At 53.3% G+C, this 24804-nt stretch overlaps 1 protein-coding gene across 2 annotated transcripts in view; it reads right to left on the bottom strand.

Moving 5' to 3' along the window:
• ADGRD1 (adhesion G protein-coupled receptor D1) overlaps nucleotides 1–24804 on the bottom strand; it is a 99372-nt gene that overhangs the window by 16611 nt on the left and 57957 nt on the right. For both annotated transcript variants that reach the window (XM_019748811.3, XM_019748812.3), the window contains 5 exons: nucleotides 15559–15632; nucleotides 10932–11055; nucleotides 5864–5967; nucleotides 4352–4463; nucleotides 3475–3628 (listed from right to left, as the gene is read on the bottom strand). In XM_019748811.3, coding sequence (XP_019604370.3) covers nucleotides 3475–3628; nucleotides 4352–4463; nucleotides 5864–5967; nucleotides 10932–11055; nucleotides 15559–15632 — 568 coding nt within the window. The remainder of the gene's footprint in view (nucleotides 1–3474; nucleotides 3629–4351; nucleotides 4464–5863; nucleotides 5968–10931; nucleotides 11056–15558; nucleotides 15633–24804) is intronic.

The raw sequence follows: 24804 nt of genomic DNA, 5'->3' as shown, positions 1-24804 counted from the left end.
GACAGAAGTTGCAGGTAGGAACAAGCGTCCTCTCGGGGAGTCATGGAAGGGGTGAGGGAGCAGGTTATGCTTGAACCAGGCTCACCACGGGGGAGAGTGGAGGCAATAGGACATTTGTGCTGGGAGCCCACAGTGGGTAAAGGTGTCCAGGTGTGGAAAGCACGCACAGCAGGCCTGCTCCCAGGCTGGGTAGAGGACCCCAGCGCGACCACCGGAGTCCCTGCACAGCCATGGGAGGTGGCTGCTGAGCCGTCTCTCTCCACATCACCCAGGTGAACCCATGATAGATGCATCATTTCCCTCCACTTCACCCTCAAGTAAATTGCATTAGCTAGCTCAAAGCAAAAATAAACATGTTTACTGCTTTTTGCACAATGAAGACTGAAATTAAATCGACTTGAAGAAAAGCAGAGTAGCAGGTCCCCAATGCCAGATGAGTCCTTTATAGCAAATTCAAGAAACCAGGTGTCAATCGCGACAGTCTGTCAGGAAGCGTGACCTCCTGTGCTCGCAAGGATGGGCAAGAAGGAAATTAAGCACGTAAGCCACATTCGTGTGGAGGTGACTTCCAGAATGATGGCATGCATTGCTCCATAGACCCATGCCGTAGTGAGACAATCTTAACTGGTGAGAATTACCTTTGAAAAAAAAAAGCCCAACCATTTAAAGTCTCCATACATTTTTGTAAGGGCATACAGCAAATTAAGAAAACTTTATTCAAGAAATCCTACTAAGTCTTGACAAGAACAAAGATTCTGAGACAGTTGAGATACAACCCACCTCTCTGCCCAGCTCAGCATGAGGAAAGCACCACTTCAGACACGTGTGACCAAGGAGACAGGGTTCCCTCTCCCCCAATACCCAGCCAAGAGCCACAACGTCTCCCTGGGGGCAGGCTGCCAGCATTTCTCAATTCCGCAGCTCCGTGTTGCAGAAGCTGTACTCCAGGTAAGAACAGCTGAGAGATCAGAGCTCCCTTCCTCCATCTAACCTTCCAAATAACTGAAATGAAAAGCACAATAACTAAAATGAAAAATTCAGTAGAGGACCTCAATAGTAGATCTGAAATGGCAGAAGAATCAGTGAACTTGAAGATAGACCGGATCTCAACAAACTCCAAGTAAGATAAACACAAAGCGATGTCGACCCAGACACATCAGAATAAATATGTTGGAAGACAAAAGACAAAGAGAAAATCTTGACACAATCAAGAGAAAAATAATTCTTCATGTACAAGGGACCCTGGTAAGATTAAGAGACTAATTATCCTAAGAAACAATGCAGCCAGAAGGCAGTGAGATGACACAATCAAAGGGAAAATACCGTGTCAACCAAGAAGCTATATCTAGCAAAACTATCTCTCAAACGTGAAGATGAAATAGATATTTCCAGATAAACAAAAAATGAGAGATTTGTTGTTAACAGACTTGCCCTACAAGAAATACTAAAGAAACTTCTTCAGGCTGAAAGAAAATGACCCCAGGCAACACACACACACACACACACACACACACACACACACCATTAGTCAAGGACATTATGTAACTATAAAATATAGGATAGATGCATATTTCTTCTCCCTTTTTTTCTCATAACTGATTTAAAAGCAACAGTATACAATGAAGTGTATATAATTGTAATGCTGGACCTATAAAATATAGAAATGTAATGTATTTGACAATGATAACACAAGGGAAGTAGATTATAGCAAAGCTGTATTTGAGATAAGAAACACCAGACTGTAACTCAAGTCCACAGGAAGAAATTAAGAGAATAAGAAATAGAAAATAAGAAGGATAATATATCAAACTCTATGAAAATTTACTTGTTCTTTTTTCTCTCAACTTCTTTAAAGGACGTAAGATGAAATAAAGCTATAATTATAACAATGTATTGTTCAGTAGTGCCATATACAGATGTAATCTATGTAACAATAACTATGCAGCAGGAAGGAAGGAAAAAAGCTGTAGAGAAGTGGCATTTCCATATCTCACTATAATTTATCATAAATCTGAAATACATTCATATATATATATGTACATATATATATGTTAGCAACTACTAAGAAAATAACTTTAAAAATGTGGTAAAATCATGCAAAAGGAAGCAGAAAAGGAGAAATAGAGGAACCAGACACATAGAAAACAGAGTAAAACGGCAGAGTAAAAAAAATACATATTTAATGTAAAAGGATTAAACAATTTAATCAAAAGGCACAGACTGTCAGACTGGATTTTATAAAAACCAAGATCTAACTGTCTTTTCTACAGAAGACACACTTTGTATTCAAAGACACAAATAAGTGGAAAGTAAATGGATGGAAAAAGATATACCATGCAAGCAGCAACCACAAGAAAACTAGAGTGGCTAGACTAACATCAGATAAAGTAGCCTTTAAAATATAAAATATTACTAGAGATGAAGAGGGATATTTTATGATAAAAAGTGTCAATCCACCAGGAAGACATAATTATAAATATTGGCATACCTAACAATAAAGCCCCAAAGACATGAAGCAAAACTAACAGAATTGAAGGGAGAAATGACAATTCAACAATAATAGTCTGTGAGTGACTTCAATCCCTCACTTTCAAAAATGAATGGAACAACTAGACAGATCAACAAGGAAATGAAAGACTTGAACGACATTATAAACCATTAGAAATAACAGGCATTTACAGAATATTCATCCAACAACTGCAGAATATATATTCTTCTCAAGAGTATGTGGAATATTCTCCAGGGTAGGCCATTTGTTTGTCCATAAAACAAATTTTAATACGTTTAAAAAGACTGAAATTTTACAAAGTATGCTGCTTGTCTACAACTGAATGAAACTAGAAATCAATAACAGGAAAAAAAAGAGAAATTAAAAATATGTGGAAATGAAATAGCACGTTACAAATAATCAATGGATCAAAGAAGAAATCCAAAAGCAAATTAGAAAATACTTTCAGATGAATGAAAATGAAGCCGCACATACCAAACCTATGAGATGCAGCTAAAGTAATGCTTACAGGGATTTATAGCTAAAACGCCTATATTTAAAAAGAAGATAGACCTCAAGTTAATAACTTAAGCTTTCACTTTAATGTACTGGAAAAAGAAGAGCACACCAAATGAAAAGCAAGCAAAAGAGAAGAAATAATGAAGATTACACCAGAAATTATGGAACTAGATAATAAAAAACAATAGAGAGATTCAATAAAATAAATAAGTCAATCTTAGTAAAAATCACCAAAAATCACCAAAATAAGTCAGAAACGCTGGGAGGAAGTGTTTTCCAATGATGTGAGACTTTGCTTTTGATTGGCCAACATACCTCTCCTTCTGTCTTGCCCTCTTCAAGTTGCAAAGGACAATATGAAGAGAAAATCCCATCCCATCCTACTCTCCCCTACACCACCCCATCCCATCCCACCCCCCATCCCATCCCACCCCCACCCCACCCCACCCCATCCTAGCCACACCTACCCCATCCTATCCCATAGTAGTATAGGTGCTTGCTGTCCTCTGAGCCAAAGACCTTGATGACCATGCTGTAGAGATGCAAGCCCTCCACCAGCATCCACGCAAAGGCACTCAGGAAGAAGTAGTGCAGGAGCATGGCCAGCACCTGGCATGGGACCTGGGGTCAGAGCAGAGAGGTAGAAGGTGAGACATGCCTGTGTGGTGCAGTGGGTGTTTCCTGTTGTCTCAGCCTCCCAGCATCCTTTTTTGGGGGCATCTTCTGGTCACGGTGCCTCATTTTTTTCCTGAGAGTCACGGCTCCCCTTTCTAGTCTGAAGGATTTGGGCATGTGACTCAGGGGTCACCAGTCACTGCTCCATGACCCCTCCCAGGCACAGTGATAGGTTCCAGAGGGTGTGGGTTGAGGCATGGCCAATCAGCCTAAATATTCTCATCCTCTGGTGGCTCAGAGGTGGGCACATGACCCATCTGGTCCGATGGGGTGGGTTCCAGGGTGGGCGGGGCCACCAGGGAGCAAGGTTTCCATCCTCCCTCCAGACATGAGGACAGGCACCTGGGCCTTGGAACTCATCTTAGCCCAAGGGGTGGGGGTGGGGGGCTGGGAAGGGAGTTGAGAGACAGAGAGGAAGCAGCCTTGTGACATGGTTTACACCCTAGGTTCTAGAACTTTCAGTTCATCCACTGGAAGGTGTTAGCTGGCTACCTAGATGCTGAGCAGAGAAAGCAGACTTGCATGTCATCTTCTCTGTCTCCCGGGAGGAACCATGGCTGGGCTTTCTGGGGGGATATATCTGAATTCTGAGTTGAAGCATTCTAGCCAGCAGAAGGGACCAGCCCCAGTGAAAGCAGAGGGAGGCCAGCAGGACAGGATGATACTCACTGTGCCCGGCTGGCAGTGGAAGCTGATGAGCAGCAGAACCTGGGCCACGAGGACCGCAAAGGACAGGTTGGCGTGGATGTGGTAACGCTGGTTCCGGATGGTGCTGACTGAGCTGAGGACAGACAGGCAGGGCTGAGGCCCAGGCTTGGGTGGGCACAGCCGCGGCTGCTGCACACGCCTCCCAGAGCCACCAAAGGGGCCTTTGTGAAGCTGGCCCAGGTGCCGTCCCTCCGGCCCTGGACCTTTAGGCTCCCCGCTGCTCTTGGAAACCACCCAGCCGCTTGCAGCCACACAGCCCTGCCTGGCCTGACCTGCCTGCTGCTTGGACACAGTCCTTTCCTTTCTCCTGCTCTCAATGCCCTTTCTGGTGCCCACACATCCCCGCCTGCTCCAGCCTCGGGCCTCCACACCAGCTGTTCCTCTGGGATCAGCTCCAGGCCCCACCCTGAAGGGGTTCCACCTCCCCACTGTCTAAACCATCACCTCCTGGCACTGCCATCTGTGAAGTGTGTTCATGACTCTGTGGCCTTGGTCATTGCCGGGCCCCACCAGACGTGTCTATGTCTCGGGCACAGCTGTGTCCTCAGAGCTGACCACACCTGGGTGGGGGGCCATGCTGAGCAAACAGCAGAGGAACCAAGGGGTCAGAGATTGACTGTCCCGAGCATAAGGCGTGGCCCCTCCAGACGTGTACTCGTCCCCTCCTCCCTGGCTGGGATCCCCCAGAACCTCCTCATCTGTCCCCATGCACACCTGCCCTGTCCCAAAGGTCCTGGGTCTCAAAGACAGCAGCAGCAGGTGAGGCCCAGGGATGCTGCTGGCCTCCCCCTGCTGACCTTGCAGCAGCTTGGACCCCCCCCTCCGTCACATAACCCCCCAGGTGACAGGTCCTCAGGACAGCAGAGCAGGTGAGGGCAGGATGCAGGAGTCCAGGAGGAACCCCAGGGGAAGCCCTAGAGGGAGGAGACACACTGGGGCCCAGGGGGTGTGGTTCACAGCTGTCCCTCAAGAGGCACATGTCCCATTTTATTTCCCTGTCCCCCTTCGGAAAGGCCACAGAGGGACTTAGCTGCCCCCTCGCTCAGGGGGGTGCAGGGGCTCCTTGAGTTCTGACCAGACCACGTGGCTTCAGAGGGGAGGGACAGGGCCTCCTGGAAAGTGCTCCCCCCCCCCCCAGCGCCCTCACACCAGGGACCCCTCCCAGGCTCAGCCCCCACAAGTCGCGTCCACTTTGATGTCCTGGGGAGAAGTCCTCAGTTCGGGCTCTCACTGGCCAGTCAAAGGGCCAGAAGGCCGCGTGGGTCAGGGACCTTTCCAGAACCTTCCAGCTTAGCTCCAATTCCACCGCCCTCCTCTCCTCTCTCCAGTCCACCGGGGCCCTCCCTGCACCTCATGTCGCGAAATGAAAAGTGGCTGATGTACAGAATCTAAGAGGCCCCGGGGCATTCTCCAGCTCCCGAGTGCAAGTGCCAGCAGGGAGGAGGTGGCGGGGGGGCACGGAAGGTGACTCACGAGAGCATGGCGAAGGTGACCAAAGTAATGATCAGGCAGAGCACGGACACTGAGCAGCCGACGTAACTGATGGACGAGAGCGCCACCTGGTGTCCGCGCGTGAGCTGTGCGGGAAGCAGAGCAGAGGGGTCAGCCGGCAGGTCCAGGTCCTGGATGGGAACTGGGCGGTGGTTCGTGGGGCCCGAGCCTGACGGGCGCTTAGGCTGGAAAGGCTCAGGGCAAATGCACAGCTGAATGCGAGGCCATGAGTGTGTGGTGACCACCAGGTCCTGCTGCTTCCTTCAAATGTCCTGTTGTTGCCATGGGTAGAGGTCCAGTCCTTGGGTGTTAGCCACTGGGTTTGTACATTTCAAAGGCTCCAAATGGCTCCCTCAATCCTGAAACTTCTCCACCCACCCAGCCTCACCTTCCTACTGCCTAATCCTTCCCTCCTAACGGGAGCCTCCCCCCACCCCCGCCGTGCACACGCCTCCTAGTCTAGACTGCAGTGTCCAGAGCTGCAGAGGAGGCGCTGGGTTTGCTTAAGAGCCGGTCCCGGAGCCATAGGCCAGGTTCAAGTGCCAGCGTGCCCACATCCCAGCTGATGGCCTGGACATGTGTCTTACTGGACGCTGTGGGGACTCCACCAACGTGGTGTATAAAGTGACTAGGCCTGTTCGGGGTCAGGACGTGCTGTGTGAGAGGCAGTGTCGGAGTTTGCTAGTATCCCTGTCACGTTGACCATAATCAAACATGGTAAATTAAGGGGCAAAGCCACAAAGGACGGTGACAGAAGCCACTGCTCATGGAACTGTGCAACCCCAAACGGCAGCCCTCTCAGCTGCAGGAGCTGGGGTCTCAGGTCAGACACACCAGCCCTGGGCCCTCATGAGCTCCATGCTCCCTGAGCCACGCGCGCCTCAAACACCAGCTCCCCCAGCCTGTTCTGCAAGGCCGCTGCTCTGTGTTTCCCATTGCGGTTTACGGCTGCGTCTCCATCAGGGACCTGGCTGGAAGCTGCCATTGCCCACACTGAGGTCCCTCCGACTTTGGCCAGGACACCCCGGTCTCTGCCTCAGACACCACCTTCTCCCCTCGTCACTGGGAAAGAACGAGGAAGAAAAGGCAGTGAGCCTGGATGACGGGGATGCTGCAGACCCAGGAGGCCACACTTCAGAGCCAGGACTGGTGGGTGGGCCCAGGGCTGGTGACCCTCTGGGTGTCACAGCTTTTGCATCTGACCACTGCCAGTTACCTCGTCCCCACTTTAAACCCTCGACTGAGTGGAGGCTGGGAGGAAGCCTGGCCCCGTGGGCCCAGACGTGGGAGGGGTGGCCCTCACCTGTCACCTCCTGTGTCTAACCGGTCACCTCCACAAGTTCCCTGAGTGGTAGGGGTCCGCAGCGTGTTCCTACAGCGACCTGCTCAGCTGGGTCCCAAGGTCTGCCCCCACTTCCCCATCTGCAGACAGACAGCCTGTGGGGGTTCTGGCCCCAGGTAGGCTGGTGACTGTCCCTAGGGCCACATTCCCACACTACACCTGAGTTCTCCATCTCAGCCATTCTGGGTCCTCTCACCTCAGAGCTCCCCCATCACCGAGCCCAGGCAGTTCCTTGCTGACATGTATCCACCTGTATCCATATGTGTCTCCACGTCTCCCGTTTCCACCTCCTCCAGCCCCCGGGCCGCCTCCTGTGCCCCATCCTCTGCATCCTGGGCTACTCAGCACACATCGCTCCCCAGGAGTCCCTCTGCAGGTACCCTTGCTCCCCAAGGCCTCACTACCTTCATCAGTCTGCCAGGAGGGGCCAGACAGCAAAGCAAGACCCTCCCAGTCACTCTGGAGAGGGGATTTAACCCGGACAACCAGGTACGGAAAAGTGGAAAAGCACGGGAAGGCAGAGACGTCGGCCAGACGCCCAGAGAACAGCCACAGCGAGAGCCTCTGAGCTTGTAGGATGGAAGGATGATGGGAGGGGGTGACATGAGGGAGGCCGGGCTGCTGGCAGAGCTGGAACCAGGACAGGCCTGCCTGGGGGCCGGGGGCTACAGGGCGCACGGACTCAGAGGGGCACAGCCAACGCCAGCAGCTTTAAGCAGACAGACAGGCTCACCTCCAGTGCCTGTCTCTCATTGGCTCTCATTGCCGCTGTCAAGGGAACCTCAGACACCAGAGTGAAGGACAAGTGAGGACATATGTGAGAGGCAGGAGCAGCGGTGGCCCCTGGCTGCTCCCGGGCCTGTGCCTCCCCCGCCCACCGGCTCTGGAAGGCTGGCCCTTCCCGCCTTCCGGGCCCCAGGTCGCCCTTCCACGGAGCTGCTCTGACCCACGCTGACCAGTGCTGACCCGCGCCTCCATCCTCCAGCCCCTGGACAGCACGAGCATGTGGCTCCAGGCAGCCAGGCTTGGTGACACCCTGGGCTTAACCAGCTCTAGATCTGTCAGCAGCCCAGCCGGCTTGCCTGTGCCTCAGGCCAGCTGCAGGTGCCTCCCACATCCCGGTGACAGAAATGCACCGACCGCCCAGGGCAGACACAGGTGAGGTTCTTGGCTGCTGGCTGGGGCGGGGTGAGGGGGGGGCTGGTGCCCATGGGCCCTCAGGGAACACAGCACTTGGCTCCTACATCCTTAAAAAGATGTTGGGGACTTGCCTTCCTCTGGCTACAGTCACCCCAGTAAAGGAGTCGTGGGGGGCCGAGGGTTGAGTGACAGACACTGGGGAAGGGGACAGGGACCAGGAGATAGGAGAGGTGGGGTAGGACCCACTGCTGATGGCACCCAAGGCTGGGGTGGGGGGGGCGGGGGGTGATGACAGAATATGTCAGAAGTTGCATGAGTAAGTGATTGGCACACGCAGAAACCAGAGGAGGGAAGCTGCCCCCAGCACCGGCTGCGTGGGCCGGCCCGCTTGTGCTACACCCACCGGGACACAGCTGCAGCTCCCAGGCTGGGCCTTTCACTAGCTCCCTGCTTGTGTTGGGCTGCACGCAACATCCGCCTGTGCCCTCCCTGGCAGGCAGAGCCGGGCTCAATGGCTTCAGGTGGCTGCACCTGGCCAGGTCCTATAGTCAGGGGCCGAGTGGATGTAGCCCTGAGGAGTAGGGGAGGGGGTCCTGTGAAGGCGGGACACCCCCTCCCCACCACACACACACCACAGTTCCTGTCGTGGGAAGGCGTTCTGTGCCCCAGTGGTGCCCTGCCTTTCCCAGCCCATGGCTAGATTTAGAAAAGCCCAGAAAAGCCTGGGTTTGCTTCAGGACATGGCTGCTCTGAGTCACAGACCACAAACTCCAATGCCTCTGGAGAGGCATTTACTATAACACGGGAGGCCAGCTGGGAGTGCGCCGCATCGAATCAAGTGGGGCTGTCCTTCCAAAAAGGAATATATTTATCTTTCTTTTGACAAGAGTCCCCCTAGGTGAACATGCCGTCTTCCTGCCTAGAGAAGAACAGGAAACATTTCACTGTCTTCCTAAAATCAGAACAACGGCGCCGACGTGATGGTGAGGGCAGCGATGGCAGTGGTGGGGACTGAGCCCACCCCGCCTGCAGGGGGCAGTGGCTGCTCCATCACCAGTCAGGTGTGGAAGCCTTCCCCGTTTAAGAAAACCAGAAATCCAAAATTTTAGATAATATGTAGGAGTTTTGAAATATTGACAACTATGTTTTTAAACCTCTGGGCTAAGAGAAGCATGTCCACTGGCCCAGGTCAGCCTCCAGACCACGGCGTGTGACTCGGTCTTACTGACCTGCCTTCCCTATGGCTGCCAGACCCCCTCCGGCTTCCGCCCGCCCACGCCTGGGTCCTGCTCCCCGCCCAGGACAGCCGTCCATGGAGCCCAGCGGAGCAGCCCAGGGTGGCCAGTGCAGGGAAATGGCTGCAGGTGGGGCCAGCCACCAGGAGAGAACAGCCACTCTGGGGCTTCTGGGGCTTCTGCCCTGGGCCCCCCCCCCACCGCCCACCCCTCCCCACCAGCTGGGCCTCGGGGACTGTCCACCATTGTCCTCTCCTGTCTTGCCCTTTTCACATGGAAATCCATCCAAATCTTTGCATAGTTGTAACTCGTCCTTTCGTAGCCGCAGGTTATTTCCTGATCAGTCACCTATGTCAACAGGCCGGTGCAGCCTCCCTCCGTGTAGATGTATCGGCGGGATTTACAAAAATCTTTCATCATGTTCACTAGTGTTTCTCCATTCCACTTCCACTCTAGGTGAGGGTGTGAAGGTCCTTCCATTTGACACGCTTACATCTCACCTTGCTTTCTGATCCCCTCAGTTCTGCGGCGTAGACTCCCAGGGGTGTGCTGGTGGGTGACGGGGTCTGTTCTGGACTCGGTTTGTCCCACTGCCCTCCCCCACCCCCCACCCCCAGACCTGTTCTCACCACCAGAAGGCAGAGCTCAGGAAGACACGAGCCTGACGTGGGGGGGGGGGGTGTCAGGCCCCTCCTGCCATTTTCATTAATTCTCTAAACCCCTCGGACGGACCTGGTGTCTTCTGTGATAACTGCCTCCATTTTTTTTTATGTTCGTTTTTAGCATGGGTAATTGTAAACCATTTCAAATTGATCTTTCCTGGCAATGAGTAGAAATGGTTTGCTTCCATGAAGACACCCACAGTTTGTCTAAATCTGTTCACCTACATTGAGTGGTGACAGATTGATACTTATAAACATGGTGCTCAGGCTTTTTTCGCTTATTGCACTGAGCTGCCTCCCTTACGCTGTGCGCCCCCCACCCCGCCCATGACACCCACCCAAGTTGCAGAGCCCGCCTTCCAGTCTGCACACAACTCCTTGAGAGGGACGGGGTCCTCACGGGGTGTGTGTGGGGGAGCTGCCCGAGGATGCCTGGGAGCCACGATAACACCTGAAGCAAAGATTTCTTTTGCCAATAAGCAGAGCCTCCCAGATGCCCCTAACCATGGGGTCCTCCTGGCCAGCGGCACCCCCTCCACTCCCCCATCTGTCCCCTGAGGCTGACAGCCCCCTGGGCACTGCTGGGGAAGACATGTCGCTCTGGCACTGCCTGCATCCCGATGTAGAAAGGGCACTTTCTTGGGGCCTGGGTCCCCACGCCTGGCTCTTACCTCCAGCGGGACCACCTGCATGAGGATGGCGAAGTTGGTGAGGTGAGAGCAGCGGCAGGTGGAGTAGCCGAGGTTCCCTTCTGTGAGGACACAGCCCTGGGTGGACCAGACCCCATCTCCGGAGCTGCAGACATGGGACACGTGGTCAGTGGAAACACCTGGAGCAAATCCGTTAAATCCTGACGTGCCCCAGTCTGCCGGCCCAGCAGCCCCTTCCGGGGCGTTTCTGAGCCCCATGCACAGGGCACTTTGGAGCAACCACTGAGTGATGGGTGACATGTGAGAACATGAAGTGTCCGTCCTCCCTGGGGACTGGATCAATACGAGGGACGTACAAATGTGACAGAACGTGCACCAACATGGGTGAAACACAGAACAGAATGTACTATCACGTTTAACGTGTGAAACAGAAGACCATGTATTTTCTACGAACATAAGCATAAATTATACATAAATTATTGAGAAAACTCCCCAGAGTGCTTTCCTCCAGAGAGAGGGGAAGAGATCAGAATAAGATGGAAAAGATTTGCTTTTTTATAATGCTTCACTTTTTAAAAGAACAATGTATCGGTGTGTTACTTGTATCATTCCTTAAAGTATAAACCCAGACCAAAACAACTTGAAGCAAATATGCTTAAAGTGTAGCTGTGCTTAACCCTTACGGTGAGACCATCAGCGATGACAACTTCCTTCTCTGTATTCTCTAGATTTTCAAATTAAAAAAAAAAAAAAAAAAAAAGGATGTTTAAGTGGTTCTTCCCGGGAATTGCAAATTTGTATCATCAGCAAAGGCAGATGTTTGGCAGGGGCCTGGGGGAAAGCTCGTGTAAACTTGAAGAAATGAAAGGACTCTGGCTTCTCTTTGTTTTATGTTCAGTTTTAACTAAGATGCCAGCCGTGGACATGCGTCCCAATGGGGTGACCAGCGCTCAGCCTTTTACTGCTGCTGCTGGTGTCCTGGGAAGGGGACACACAGTGGTGGCATTTTGACCTTCATCCCTGAGGCAGAGAGTGTCCCTAAGAGGACGTGGTGTGACTGTAACTCTGGGTGAGTCTCGGGTGGGGGTGGGCGTGGAGCCTGATGGCTGGGACTCTGCACAGCTGCTTCAGGGTGGTTCGCATGGTGAAAGGTCTGCCCTCCTCAGGGAGGTGGGGGCACTTAGCAGGAGCACAGCCAGGGCCACTGGAACCTGCCAGCTTAGAGGAGCAGAACCCTACAAATCATGTCAGAAGGAAAGGGACTTAAAGGTGGGGTCACGTCCTCCTCCCCCACCATCCCTTTTGGTCTAATTTTCCCAGGCCCTTGAGCAGAGTCAGCAGCTCCGGCTGCTGTGTTATTTATAGCGCTTGTCTGTCTATGGAGGGTCTGAATGCCGTACTTCAACTAGAAGGTGACCTGGAAATGAACAGGCACTGAATTAGGTAAACACAGCCACGGGGACAAAAACTGTATCTTCTGCTAATGGAAAGGGTGGCTGGGAATTAAAACCATGACAGTCACGTTTCCCAGATGAAGCCATGAAGGTGTGACAATAGTGCCTTCATTAGCCCTAAGTGACATTACCTGTGCAGAGGTCACAGGACCCACTCCCAGGGAGCCGTGAGAACAAGAAGCACTCCCCAGCCTGTGCATAAATGAATCTGCTGCAGAAGCCAGGCCACGTGATGTCATTACAGAGAAAATGTGGGTGAGCCTGTGACCCAGGAAGTCTAAGTAAAACAGTGCATGGACAAATATGATAAAATACTGGACATCAGTTAAGAGAATTGTGGGCAGAAGGCAAAACTTCTGGAATGACGCCAGAAATGTGAAACTAACCAGTACCGTATCTTTCCTTTGCACACAAATATAAATCATGCGTGAATTATTGAGAAAACACACTCAACCCACATTGTGGTTACTGCTGGGGAAAGCGGAGGAGACAGAGAAGACATAAAGGTCCATGGGATGTGTGTTTGTTTATGATGTTTTACTTTTTAAAAGAATAAAGTGTTGCAGATTGCTTGTATCATTTCTTAAAGTAGAGTCTAGAAAAGAATGACCCAGAATTCTAAGTCCAGTGAGAATATCTTTCAAAAATGAAAGAGAATACTTTCTCAGACAAACAAACCCGGAACGTACAAGAAAAGTTAAAGGCATATGATATTAGACAGAGAATTGGATCTACACAAATAAATAAAACAGCTGCAAAGGGAAAATATGCAATTATTATTTTCTTATTTTTAATTGCTCTAGAAGATAACTAATTAACTAAAGCAAAATTATTAGCATTGTACCATGCATTTATGGCATCTATAAATCGAAAACATGGCAAGAATAGCATGAGGGATGGTCAAAAGGAATTGTAAAAAGATTATTGTAATGTCTTAGAATACATGTGAAATGATAATACTATTTGAAGGCAGACACAGATGAATTAGAGATACATTCTGTACCTCTAATTAAAAGGAGGTACACAATCGAAGTGGATAGTGGGATAAAATGGCATCATAAAATATACCTCCCAATCCACATGAAGAAAAAGAACATCAGAAACAAAGATCGGAAAATTAGAAAACAGATAGCAAGATGGTAGATTATAATCCAACCACACCAATAATTATATTAAATATAAATGATCTAAACATACCAATTAAAAACAGAAATTTTCAGATTGGATAAAAAAAAAGCAAGACCAGTCATATGCACTTTAAAAGAAACCCACTTTAAATATAAAGATTTAACTTGACTAAAATAAAAGGATGGGAAAAATACAACATGCAAACACTAATTAAGAAAGCCAGAATAGCTACATCAACATTAGACTAAGTGGAGTTCAGAACAACAAATATTTCCCGGGATAAAAAGAGACATTGGATAATGATAAAAGGGCCAATTTCCCAAGAAGAGGTAACAATCCTAATGATACATGCACCTAAGAACAAAGCTTCAAAATACATTTAAAAAGAACCGATAAAACGCAAAGGAGAGATAGATAAACCCAGTGAGCTGGGGGTGGAGGAGGGGCGACCGCAGGTGGACACAGGCGACCCTTTGAAGCTGATGGAATCGTTTTTCATCTTGATGCAGTGGTGACACAAATGCGTCCATGTGTGAAAGCTCACAGAACTGTGTAACAAAAGTGTGGGCTTGCTGAATGTAAGCTGTATCCTATTAAATAACGATTGGGAAGATGTACAGGAGGACACACAGGCTGCTTCCCCCATGGTGGCTGGGAACTGAGGCCAGGAGGTCACAGTGCCATTTAACACCATCTCTGATATTCCAGTAGTTTTACTCTTAAAAATATGAATCTGCTAATAGTTATGAATTTGGGGCAATGGGTATCTGCATGTGTTACATTATTCTCTGTTCTTAAAATTTGTTCTTAAAATTTCTTCAAAAATAAAACCCAACATGCCATTGGGTTCTTGCCAAATCCTATTTCCCCTTTTCTAGCCATACTTTTTTTTCCCCTCTACAAGCAGTGCCCCCAAAATCAGGATGGCTTTTTCTAACAGAATATGCTTCCAAATTTTCATAATTTACAAACAATGGGCTGCAACTGGCTGAGCTTGGCCCAGGCAGAACCCCTGAAATCACAGAGCCGTCAGTCCCTTTTGCAGATGGCAGGAGGGGTGCCACAGCCAGAGAAAGCCACTCCACCAGGACGACAAAAACAAAAAAGGTATTTGCTGGCCATTATGCAGGACTGGGTGCATAATCGCCACTGCCCATGGAGCAGAGATAAAGGGGGATCAGCCAACTCCCTGTGGCCCCCCAAGTCTAGGATCCTGAGCCTCCCTGTTCTGATGGGTGGGGCCTCGCCAGCAAAGGCAGCACAGCCTTGTGGGGGACAAGGGAGGAAGAGCACCTGTGTGGGAGCCCTGGTGACAGGAAGCGTGAGCAGCCGTCAGGTGGGGTGTGAGCTGGAGGCCCCAGGTGTGTTCTGCTGCCTCTGCAGCGTTTCACACTTCACATAAAAATCCAACAGTCAGAAGCTCTGGCAACACTGGGCCTGGACCCCACGTGGAACAGGGCACGGGGCCAGACCTGAGCAGCTGAGAGGGTCCATGAGCCCCACGCCTGGCCCGCAGCCCACCCACGCCCAGTTCTCTTTCATGGTCACTGATGGCCCCTCCCTGGCCCCTGGGCACCTGTTTTCCATCCCTGCTTTGAGTGTGGGGCCACTGGCAGTGGGCATCATGGCAAGAATGATGTCAGCAGAAGGCCCGGACGGAGGGCAGGTGAGGCATAGCAGGTGAGCTGGGACGGGGTCAGGAGGTAGGGAGGTGGGGGATGCCCCTGGGTCCAGGCTGAGCGGCAAAGGCCGGGGTCTCACAGGGTTTTCAGCAGGGACCGTGCTCCCCAAACAGTGTCACCCGTCCTGCGGCCTCAGTGCCTCTGCGTAACGGGGTCAGGGTTTTGAAGGTCACCTGGGCTTTAAGAGGCTGTCCCTAGTAAGTCCTAATGTGACCTGCCCCGTGTCCAGTGTTGTTTCCCGACTCACAGAGCAGGCAGCCGTGTGGCTTCCAGAAACGGGGGACCATGGTCATGACCTGGCCTGTGCCCACCTGGCACCCACATGGCACGGCCCCTTTCCACCCTCCCGTCCCCTGGCCCGGGAGCCTCTCATGCAGACAATACCTGAAATCCAGGAAGGCGCAGTACAGGAAGACGTGGTTACTCTGGTTGGTGGCCTCGCTGTACTGCCTCCTACTCTGCAATGAGAGAACGACACCTTTAGTGACGCAGCCGGAGGAGCAGGCCCTGACACTGCAGTGACAGCCCCTGACTTTCCAGCTCATCCTTGCTGTGGTCCAGGGCTCTGCCGCAGGGCCTTGGCACGTGCTGGGCCTCTCCTTCAAGCGTTTTTCCCTCAAGACAACCTCCCTCCCTTCAGGTCTCCTCAGAGAGACCCTCGGCCTAAGCCACGCCCACCCCTGCAGGCCCCGCCCTCTTATTTGCAGGTTCTTAGCCTTGGTCCCCAGGCAGCCCAGGCAGCATATTTACTGACTGGTTTGTCTGCCATCTTCCCCTCTAGGCCGTACACACAGTGCCTGGCTCCACCCCCAGTGCCTGACACACAGCAGGCGCTTACTAAATACTTGTTGAATGAGTGGACAGAAGAATGAACAAGAGTCCACAGCCTGCTTCCTAGAACTACCACTATCTCCCAAGAGATGGGACATCTGATCCTGGACATTCCTGGATGCCGGCTCAGGGCACATGGCAGCAGCCGCTCTGTCCTACACAAGATGCAGAGACCCCTCCAGGAACTGTCCCCAAGGAGCTCGGGGAGCCAGCAGCTCCACAGAAACCAGGGCTGCTCGCAGGACAAATGGCGTCTAATTGATTCCCGGCCTCTAATTGCTCAGAACTCAGAGCAGTCTCCCATCTGCAAACGCTGCCGCTCAGGAGCCGTCACTGCCCCTCGGCTCAGGGCTGCGGTAGCCATACGTCCGCTGCTCTTTTCTGCAGGATGGGCAGTGGTGACGTCTCTGTCCTCAGCGCTATTCTAACTCACACACATAAGCTTTGCTGTTTCCCTGGTGGTGGACAAGCCTGTGGCAACCCAGACGGGCTCCCTGCAAAACCAGAGGGCTCCTCCATCGTTTCCTGATTCTAGAATTTTCTCTGATCATCACTGTGGCACTTACAATCGTATTACCGCTGTCCATCGCTGATGTTTTGGCAAAATGGAATCTTCCCACCTTTTGCTTTCTTCCTCTAGTAACTTAAGTGATTTTAATACACTGTGGGGTCTCTTGAAACTGCCTGAAAACCCTGCAGCGCCTGCCCAGAACATTCTTCCCCCGACCGTGGCTAGTTCCTCTAACCCTTCAGACCGTCACCTCCTCAGAGGCTGAGCCCATCACTCTCTCCTGTGACCTCTTCCGTTTTCCCACAGCACCGAACACTGTGTGAAACGTCCTTAGTTATTTATCTGTTCATCGGTCTGATATCTGTGTCCCCCCCATTAGAATAAAGCTCCCAGGCAGGGACCCTCCCTGTCTTGACGCTGCTGTGCCCACGGCCCAGGACATGGCGGCTTGCGTGGAACACTCAGAGGCACTTGTGTGTGACTTACTGAGGAAACTCAAGTTTACAGGCGGGAAGGTGTGATTTCTGATTCCTAAGAAGGACCCCTGAGGGGACGTCCATCCCAACAGACTGGGCCTGGCACTGACCACAGGACAACGTGAGTGAGAAGCCAGTTGGGCCACCCACTGTCTGAGCTCACACGGGTCAGGTAAGTGGGCTTAACTGAACCTCAAACTCCATAAAGAAACTCGGGGGCCCCACCGACACAACCTCAGGATCTAGAAAGCCCATGGAAAAAAACCCCTAAAACCTCGAGCCTTCATTCTTTCCTCATTCGTTTTTCTAGTCTGTGGCCAAGACACCCGACGCCATCCGCAATGCCACCTGGGGACACCGTGCCTGGCACCTCTTCCATGTTCACTGAGGAGGGCTGTTTTCCACACCTGGTCCCACCAGCACCACCAGGGACCTGGAATGGCTGGTTGGACGGCCGCAAGAACCAGAAACTGGTGGGACCCAGCCCCTGGGTGTCAGAAGCCCTTCGGGTGGTGACGCACAAGGATTTGAGACCCACTGAAAGTTGAGGAACGCTTCCTCCTCTGTCCCCTTGGGGTGCCTCAGCCGGCTATGACTTCCTGCTCAGACACAGACAGCCCTGTCTGTGCCACGGAAGGTCACCAGCGGGGGAAACTGTGATGCAAGACACCTACCGAATCAAAACTACAAATAGAAACCTGGTGGGACCCCACCTGGCATGTGTGAGGCCGCCTGCGCCTGGACCCACGCTCTCCAGGACGGCTTTATGTGTCATTTTTAACAGCAGGTGCGTTTGTGTGTTGCTCGCACCATGTAAACGGAATGCTACGCAAGCCAGGGCTAGAGGGACCACGTGTCACCCCCATCGCCTCCAGCTCAGAGGCTGAAGTCCCCACCCCCTGACTCTACACCCTAATCGTGCTCATCAAGGGGAATATAACATTCAGCCGGACGCAAGCCCAGCGTGTGTGGTCAGAGGGTGGAGGGCAGCCAGCGCTGACTGGGCTGGGCCAAGGTCACACCCAGAACCGGGAATCTGCTGCCCTGGGTCCTCTAGGCCCCTCCCGGCCCAGCTCCTGCGTGGGAAAAGCACCTCGCCTCCGTCTGTGCTTGGAGTTTGCAACTGAATGGAAGGAAGACTGTGTACCATTCTCCAAGAAGAAGGTCTAGAACATTCCCAGAAGTGCTATCTGGACGGGGGTGTTAACAGGGGTGTGGTGCGGCCAGAGGGAGGGAGGTGAGTCAGCGTGTCACCCACTTTCCTGGAGGAACTGGGCGGCGTCAGGGCCCATCAGACTGGGGGACAGATGTGGACCCTCCCATTAGTCACCGGGGGGCCAGGGACCAGGAAATGGGGGTGTACTCATCAGGGTGGCGGGAAAGCCACATTCCCCCCGAGGGACCTCTTGGTTCTGCCGTGAAGGCCTCCAGGGGGTGGGGTGGCTGGCCCCCGACCCCACCAGGCTCGTCACTGAAGGGTGTCTGATGGCCGGGATGTCTCCACCTGGTCCAGAGGCCCCGGAACCCAAGTGTCCACCTTCACTGTCAGCGTGGGATTCTGGGACCCCCCCGTGGGATGAGGCCCCCTCCTCAGTGACCCCAGGAGCCCAGGGTGAAGGACGGACCCCGCAGACTCCTGACTCAGCAGTTTGTAGTCACGTGTCCACCTGGGGCAGGTGAGGGAACACGCACAGAAGAAATGGTTTCCATGCTTCAAGCAAAAAACAAAGAAAAAAAGCCTGTGAAGGTACCTGGGGATCTGGAATTAGAACAGCCTGCCTCAAAATTGAACAGAGTGTTTTCAAACCATCCGTATGCCCAGCAGCCTCTGGCAGGGATGTTCTCTGTGGAAAAACTGCTAACACGGGCTAGACCCGGCCCCTCCCCCTCTGCGTGTGGTGTTTCCAGCTGTGACTGAGAGATGGGGACACAGAGGAGGTGACGCAGGGCTCAGAGCTTAGAGACGCAAAGCTTACCAGACAGCAGAGGCGGGAGTATTCGAGGACTGGGGGCTGTGAGTCAACGCACGTTGAGCCACAAGTTTCGGAGTTTTATGTGTTTCTTGCCTGTAATTTTAGGAGTTTTATTTATTTCTGGCTTTCTCGTGAATCTGGGGTTGCTACACAGACGTGCTTCCAGTTTGGTTCAAGTAGAATCAAGGCAGCTGTCCTGGCCTCAGATTTCCAACCTTTGACCGCACCTCACCTCTCACCTCACATCCCCCCACAAGTTGACCACAGAGACACCAGGTGTCCCCAGAACCCCCCAAGGAAGAGACCCCAGCGTCTTAACACTGGACTAGCTGAACTCTTCACAGGAACATGGACTCAGCCCAGGGGACCACAGGTGACAGGCTGTCACTCTCATCATCGCAGACAAGACGTCGCTCTGCTCCCCAGCACCTCAAATCTCAACCCTTTGGGGACTGTCCCACGTGCAAGTCCCGGACACCCCAGCCCACCCACCGCAGACCTGGACGCCGGTGGCCCCGCTTCTGGCCCCGGCTGCTCCACTCGCCCCTCATTTGCACGCCAGTGCGTGTCTGCTTCTCGCCCTGAAGTGTCCCTGTGGCCTGGCCCAGAACCAGGGAGGTGATTATTCATGGAGCGCTGCCCACAGCCCAGCGGCTGGGCTTTGCCTCCCAGGCTCCTCCTGGATTATCTGTCTTCCCAGATGTCTCACGCTCGGGGACTACTCACGTTATAAATTGCATTTCCCTAGACACCTGCTTTGAATTTTTCAAAGGTGCTCCACAAAGTTCATTTTAATATTATCTGTCCTGAGGTATAAGAAGGGGCAAAAGAAGCTAAATGTAAAACAGCTTCAAGCCATGACTCCCCGGCCTCTCCCTCTGGCTGGACCCCGTGTGGCTGGGCCTGGCGCTACGAGGACCGTCCTTATGAAAGGATGGGCAGTGGGTCCCAGCCAGGCATCCGAACTGGGTCTCATTTCCGATGCCGCGGGTGGGAAATATTTCCTCCAGCCAGAAAACCTTCCTGGATTATAAACTAAAGTATAACCTTGGCTGTAAATGTGAAAACAGCGTTTTTAAGGACAGGTGAGCGCTGCCTCTGTGTGTATCGGTGTCGGGCAGGACACCCTGCTCGCTGCGCCATTTGTCATGTGGGGCGTCCTGTGGGGTCTCTGGTCCTGCTCCCCACATAAGAACACAGGATGTGGTGAGGCCAAAAAGGAACACTCACGGAGCCATAGATAGGGGAGTCATACCACCAGTCTCACTGGAGGCTGGATCCACATGACCTGCAACCTGCTGTCCGCTTTTCTACTTGCCAACCGACCGACTTGCTAGCTGCAATCCACTCTTGCTAGCTCAGCCCCCATTTTTCTGCTAGTGTAGCCACAGCAGTTATGAGTGGCTAGTTGGCTAACTGGTTACAGCTGATGGCCAATGAGCCACAGCTGACGGCCATCTACTACCCCAGCCAGCACCTTTCTACATGAGGCCGAGAGCCTGGAAACTGCTCTCTGGGACTCTGTCCCCACAATTGTTGTCCTCAGATGGGAGGAGAAAACAGTTTTTCACTGCATGGGCTACAGAGCAGAGTGCTCAGTGTGGGTATGGCAGCTGCAGGGCTGGCAGACAGGACTTTCCGATGACGGGCAGGCTGTGCCCCAGGGGCCGCGTCAGAATGGCCCAGGGAGCGGGATACCTTTATTTCTCTGCAAATGCTGGGATGGCTTTCTAAGGTAATACATTTCTGGGCTGTTTACAGACCAACCTCTGGTGTTAGTAACACACCACTTTGGTGGTGTCGAACCCTCTTGTACATCACGTCCCATGAACGATGACCATCTACACAGAGAGGAAAGAAGGAGTTTAGAAGCACACAGTAGGCATTCTAGAGCCGTCTGAGGAGAGCTGGGCGAGGTGAACCTGTGACTCTGACCAGTGCGTGCTGGGGTACACATTTCGGTTAATGACCTTCATTTCCCATTTCCCACTGTTTGCTACTCTCTTTTTAAAGTTCCTACATAAAATAGTTCAGCCCAAATTTCTCTAGGCTTCAAACACCCACGTGAAAAAAAAGAAAAAAATCCTTTTCTTAAGACAACAGAAAACACATAAAGCCTTTTCCCCGAAATTGTCTCCCACATATTAAAAAGACAACTTTTGAAAGGGTAAAATCGTCACTCTCAAACAGATCTGAAATGAACACACATCAAAGACATTATTTGACTCTATTGAATGAGGCAGCCACTGAGACAGCACTGTCACTCGGGGGCGGGAAGGGGGGTGACCGTTCAGAGCTGGAGGCTGTCAGGATGCTGAATGGACCTGCTTCATGGAGACAAAGCTGGCAACCTGATTAACACCCCGGGGAGGCACTTCCCCACCGGCTCTCCCTCTCTGCACGCAGGGCTTACATTTCAGTGGGCAGAACTCCAGATCTCATGGAAGCCACACAACGACACAGGCAGGAGAACGCATGAGGGGGACGGTGTCCTGCCCTTGCAGGTACAAGACGATTTCTTAGGCGGGACCCACGGCCGGTGCCATCTCTACAGCCACCCGCCATTCTCCTCCCACGCCACTGTAGTGCCCGCCTCTGTGCAGCTTTCGCTTAAAGACGTGCCTTCCCTGAGCTGGCAGAGCACCTCAAACAAACAGAGGAGGCTCCACAGTAGGTCAACACCACACACACCGCACAGAAAGGCATGAACATGACGACGAGAAAGGCACAAACATGGGAGCAGAGAGCGCGGCACGGTGGACGTGCGGGCTCGGTGCTGAGACGGCCAGTGTGGAGCCCACGAGAGGCGGCCAGAGAAAGGACGGACGTGACACGGTGGAAAACCAGCACGTGGCAGGGATGAGCGGGGGCTTTGGAGCCTGGAGCTGAGAGAGCTGCCCAGGCCTTTGCCAGCGAGGGACGGCATGGCCTTGGGCACGGCTACACCGATGCCATGTGTCCTGGGGCCGGCAGAGGGCCCCAGATGAGTCCGTGCTGGACACAAAGGCCAGGGTGCCTGGGGACCGGCTCCTGGATGCGCTCGTGGGCGGTGGGGCTGGGTGTGCACCCATAGGTATAGTCGCCAATGTGACATCCGTCTCCCCTGGTCACACCTCACACCTGCAGCTGCTAAACTGCTCATGAAGCCACTAAGAAAGGACAGTGTCCTGGAGTCCTAGTGTTCTGGCCGCTCAGCCTCTGTCTGCAGTCTCTCAGTTTTACCCTAATTCTCCCTCCCCCTCCCCCTCTCCTTCTCTGACTCTAAGCTAAGCTGATGGCTCCTTGAAGACAGAAGCTGTCTGTCTGTCCTGCCACCCACCACGGCCACCGGAAGGGTCTGGGAACCCTGCTCTGATCCCCGATGACCACCAGCAGGAGCGACAGCTCCACAGTCAGGGACACCAGCGTCCTTGCCCAGATGGCAGGTGTACTGGTGACACAAGAGCTCCCTTGGGGGCCGAGTTCAGAAACGGATGAGAACACACAGACGTGAATGTGGGGTGACAGACGCCGGCTGTGGCCCTGGACCCTGGAGTGGAAGGGCCGGAGGCCACCCAGGAATGGCCTCGCCCGCTGCAGCCCTGCTTGTCCCTCTGACACCGGGTCCCCGTCTTGTTCCGAGTCTGGGCTGTAACGGGGGCTCCATGCTGCCCGAGACAGATGGCAGTGAGCTTCACGCCAGAGACAGCGCCCAGTGTCCACCGTCCATGCACAGCCTGTCCACCTGTGGTGGGGGCAGCGCCCCCAGCTCTGCTCCTGCAGCCCCTCCTGTCCCGACAGCTGGCCTTTCCTGGGCTACAGAGGGTCTCCCACAGAGACAGACCCCAGGAGGGGTTGGAAACTCGGATCGGGGCTCATTGGCCTGCGACCCAGATTTCTGTGGCGTGAGGCAGAGCAGGCCCAGCACAAACCACTTAAGGCACAAAGGTGGGGAGACAAGCACGTGTCAATCTCCCATCTCGGCCATCCCTCTTCCTTTCAACAGTTATCTTTTGTTTGAGGAACGCTGAGCAGGCTCCAGGAAATCAGATACCCACTGCTGTGGCTGTGCTGAGAGCGTTCATCCTCCAGAAAATCATACGTTGTTACACAAATCCTCCAATTTGCTTAAGCAGAGGAATTTTGATGGAAATTTACCATTGAAATGCAAATACTCGAGTTCTGTTTCAAGTCAAATGATAAGGAAAAAATGAAATGAAATGTGCCTTGGCAACTGCTGCTCTCAATCAAAGGCCGTGAGGAACGCTGATGCTCCTTGGGGCGCGTCAGCAAACCTACCTATAAGGTGTGGGCCTCAGCAAGAGGGCGCTGCCACCCTCACACCCGGCTGACCAGACGTGGTGACCATCACAAACAGGTCATGTTCTCTGGGTATTGGGGCTAGAAAAATACAAGTCCCATGTCACCTTGAGCGAGTCCAGAACAGTGGGCCACCCAGCGAGACCTCCTACTAAGGCCGCACGTCTGCCCGAGGCTGCATGGTGAGCGTGACGCTGGGTCGTGAGAGTGCAGGGCTGTCCCCTGGGACAGGCTGAGGTCCCAGCCTCCAGCACACACTCCTGGGACCCGTGCAACCAATATGTGCTGCAGACGCTCTGCGAGCGAGGCAGTTCTGCCCAGTCCCACAGGGACCAAGCCCAAGCAGAGAAGAGACGATGCCCTTGGACCGCCCGGGGTGACACGTGTAAGCTGCCAACAGTCCTGACCTCTCCAGCTCCAGGTGCTCGGTCAGACCTGCTGCTGTCCCTGCCACGGCCCCACGGCCCCCAGAGACAGTGCCTTGGGGGGCTTTCCCCTCATCACGCACCCCTGGGCAGGGTGTGGCCATTCTGGCTGCCATCTAACAAAACCCGTTCCTAAAAGCCGGGCACCAGGCTCACCTTAGGACAGCCTGCAGCGTGTCCTGCTGTCACACCCAGCCAGACCCCCTGGGGTACACACCTGGTGTTTCACGATGCTGTCACAGAGCCAGCCAGAATGCAGGCCCCGCGGCCCCACCCCAAACAGACACCCCGGCCCCTGAATGTGGGCGTGTTCCCTGATCTGAAAACGACCCTCCCAGCCACAAGTGCAACCGGGTCCTCAGAGGACAGGCGTCTTTCATGTGAACTATAAAAAGTTACGGGGTCAACACCCTGTCATCACCAGGGAGTAATTACTAATCTGGACTCGCCTCCACCCTGCAATTGCACGCAGCGCCATCCCAGGACTCTGGGCTCAGACCCGGGAAGGGGCGCCGTCTGCCCATCCGGCCGTGTTACCGGCAGCAGCTGCTCGGAGCCGGAGCATGACGGCCATTTCCAGCGTGCCTTCCTGCAGCTGCAGGAGCAGCTGACGGGCACGCTGTCCCTGGGACAGGGACTCAGAGATGACCGGGGTCCCCACTCACACACCATCCACGCCCCATTCATGGTGTCAGGAAGGCTGCTGGTCTGGATGTAGCCGTGTCCACAAGCTCCACCCAGCAAACAGGACGCTCCAGCTCCATGCACCCAGGTGTGGACAGGACAGGCCTGGGACACCGGACATCTGCTCTCTGTGGTCTGCAGTCCATGGCCCCTGACTGACCACTGCAGAGGCCACGCTTCCTGCCCTTGAAGCTGGGCGTTGCCATGTGACTCGGTTCTGACTGGTGGGGTGTCGACGGACACACCTGTGGGGTCCCAGGACCCTCCTTCAGGGGAGGTGACAGGCCCTGCAGCCCCCATGCCCCCGTGATGTGTGACATAGAGGTGACAAAGGCAGTGCCACCAGACTTGGGGGACAGGGTCCCAATCCTGGGAAGTGCTTGTCCTGGGGCTGCCCTGCAAGGTTTGGGGTTATTCACCTCAGAGAGAAA

This window comes from Rhinolophus sinicus, chromosome 9 (genome assembly GCF_057876585.1).
Source record: "Rhinolophus sinicus isolate RSI-liver-muscle chromosome 9, RSI-T2T, whole genome shotgun sequence".
In the NCBI taxonomy this organism is placed as follows: Eukaryota; Metazoa; Chordata; class Mammalia; order Chiroptera; family Rhinolophidae; genus Rhinolophus; species Rhinolophus sinicus.
The sequence above is the reverse complement of the archived record's forward strand: the minus strand, read 5'-3'. Positions and strand labels throughout refer to the sequence as shown.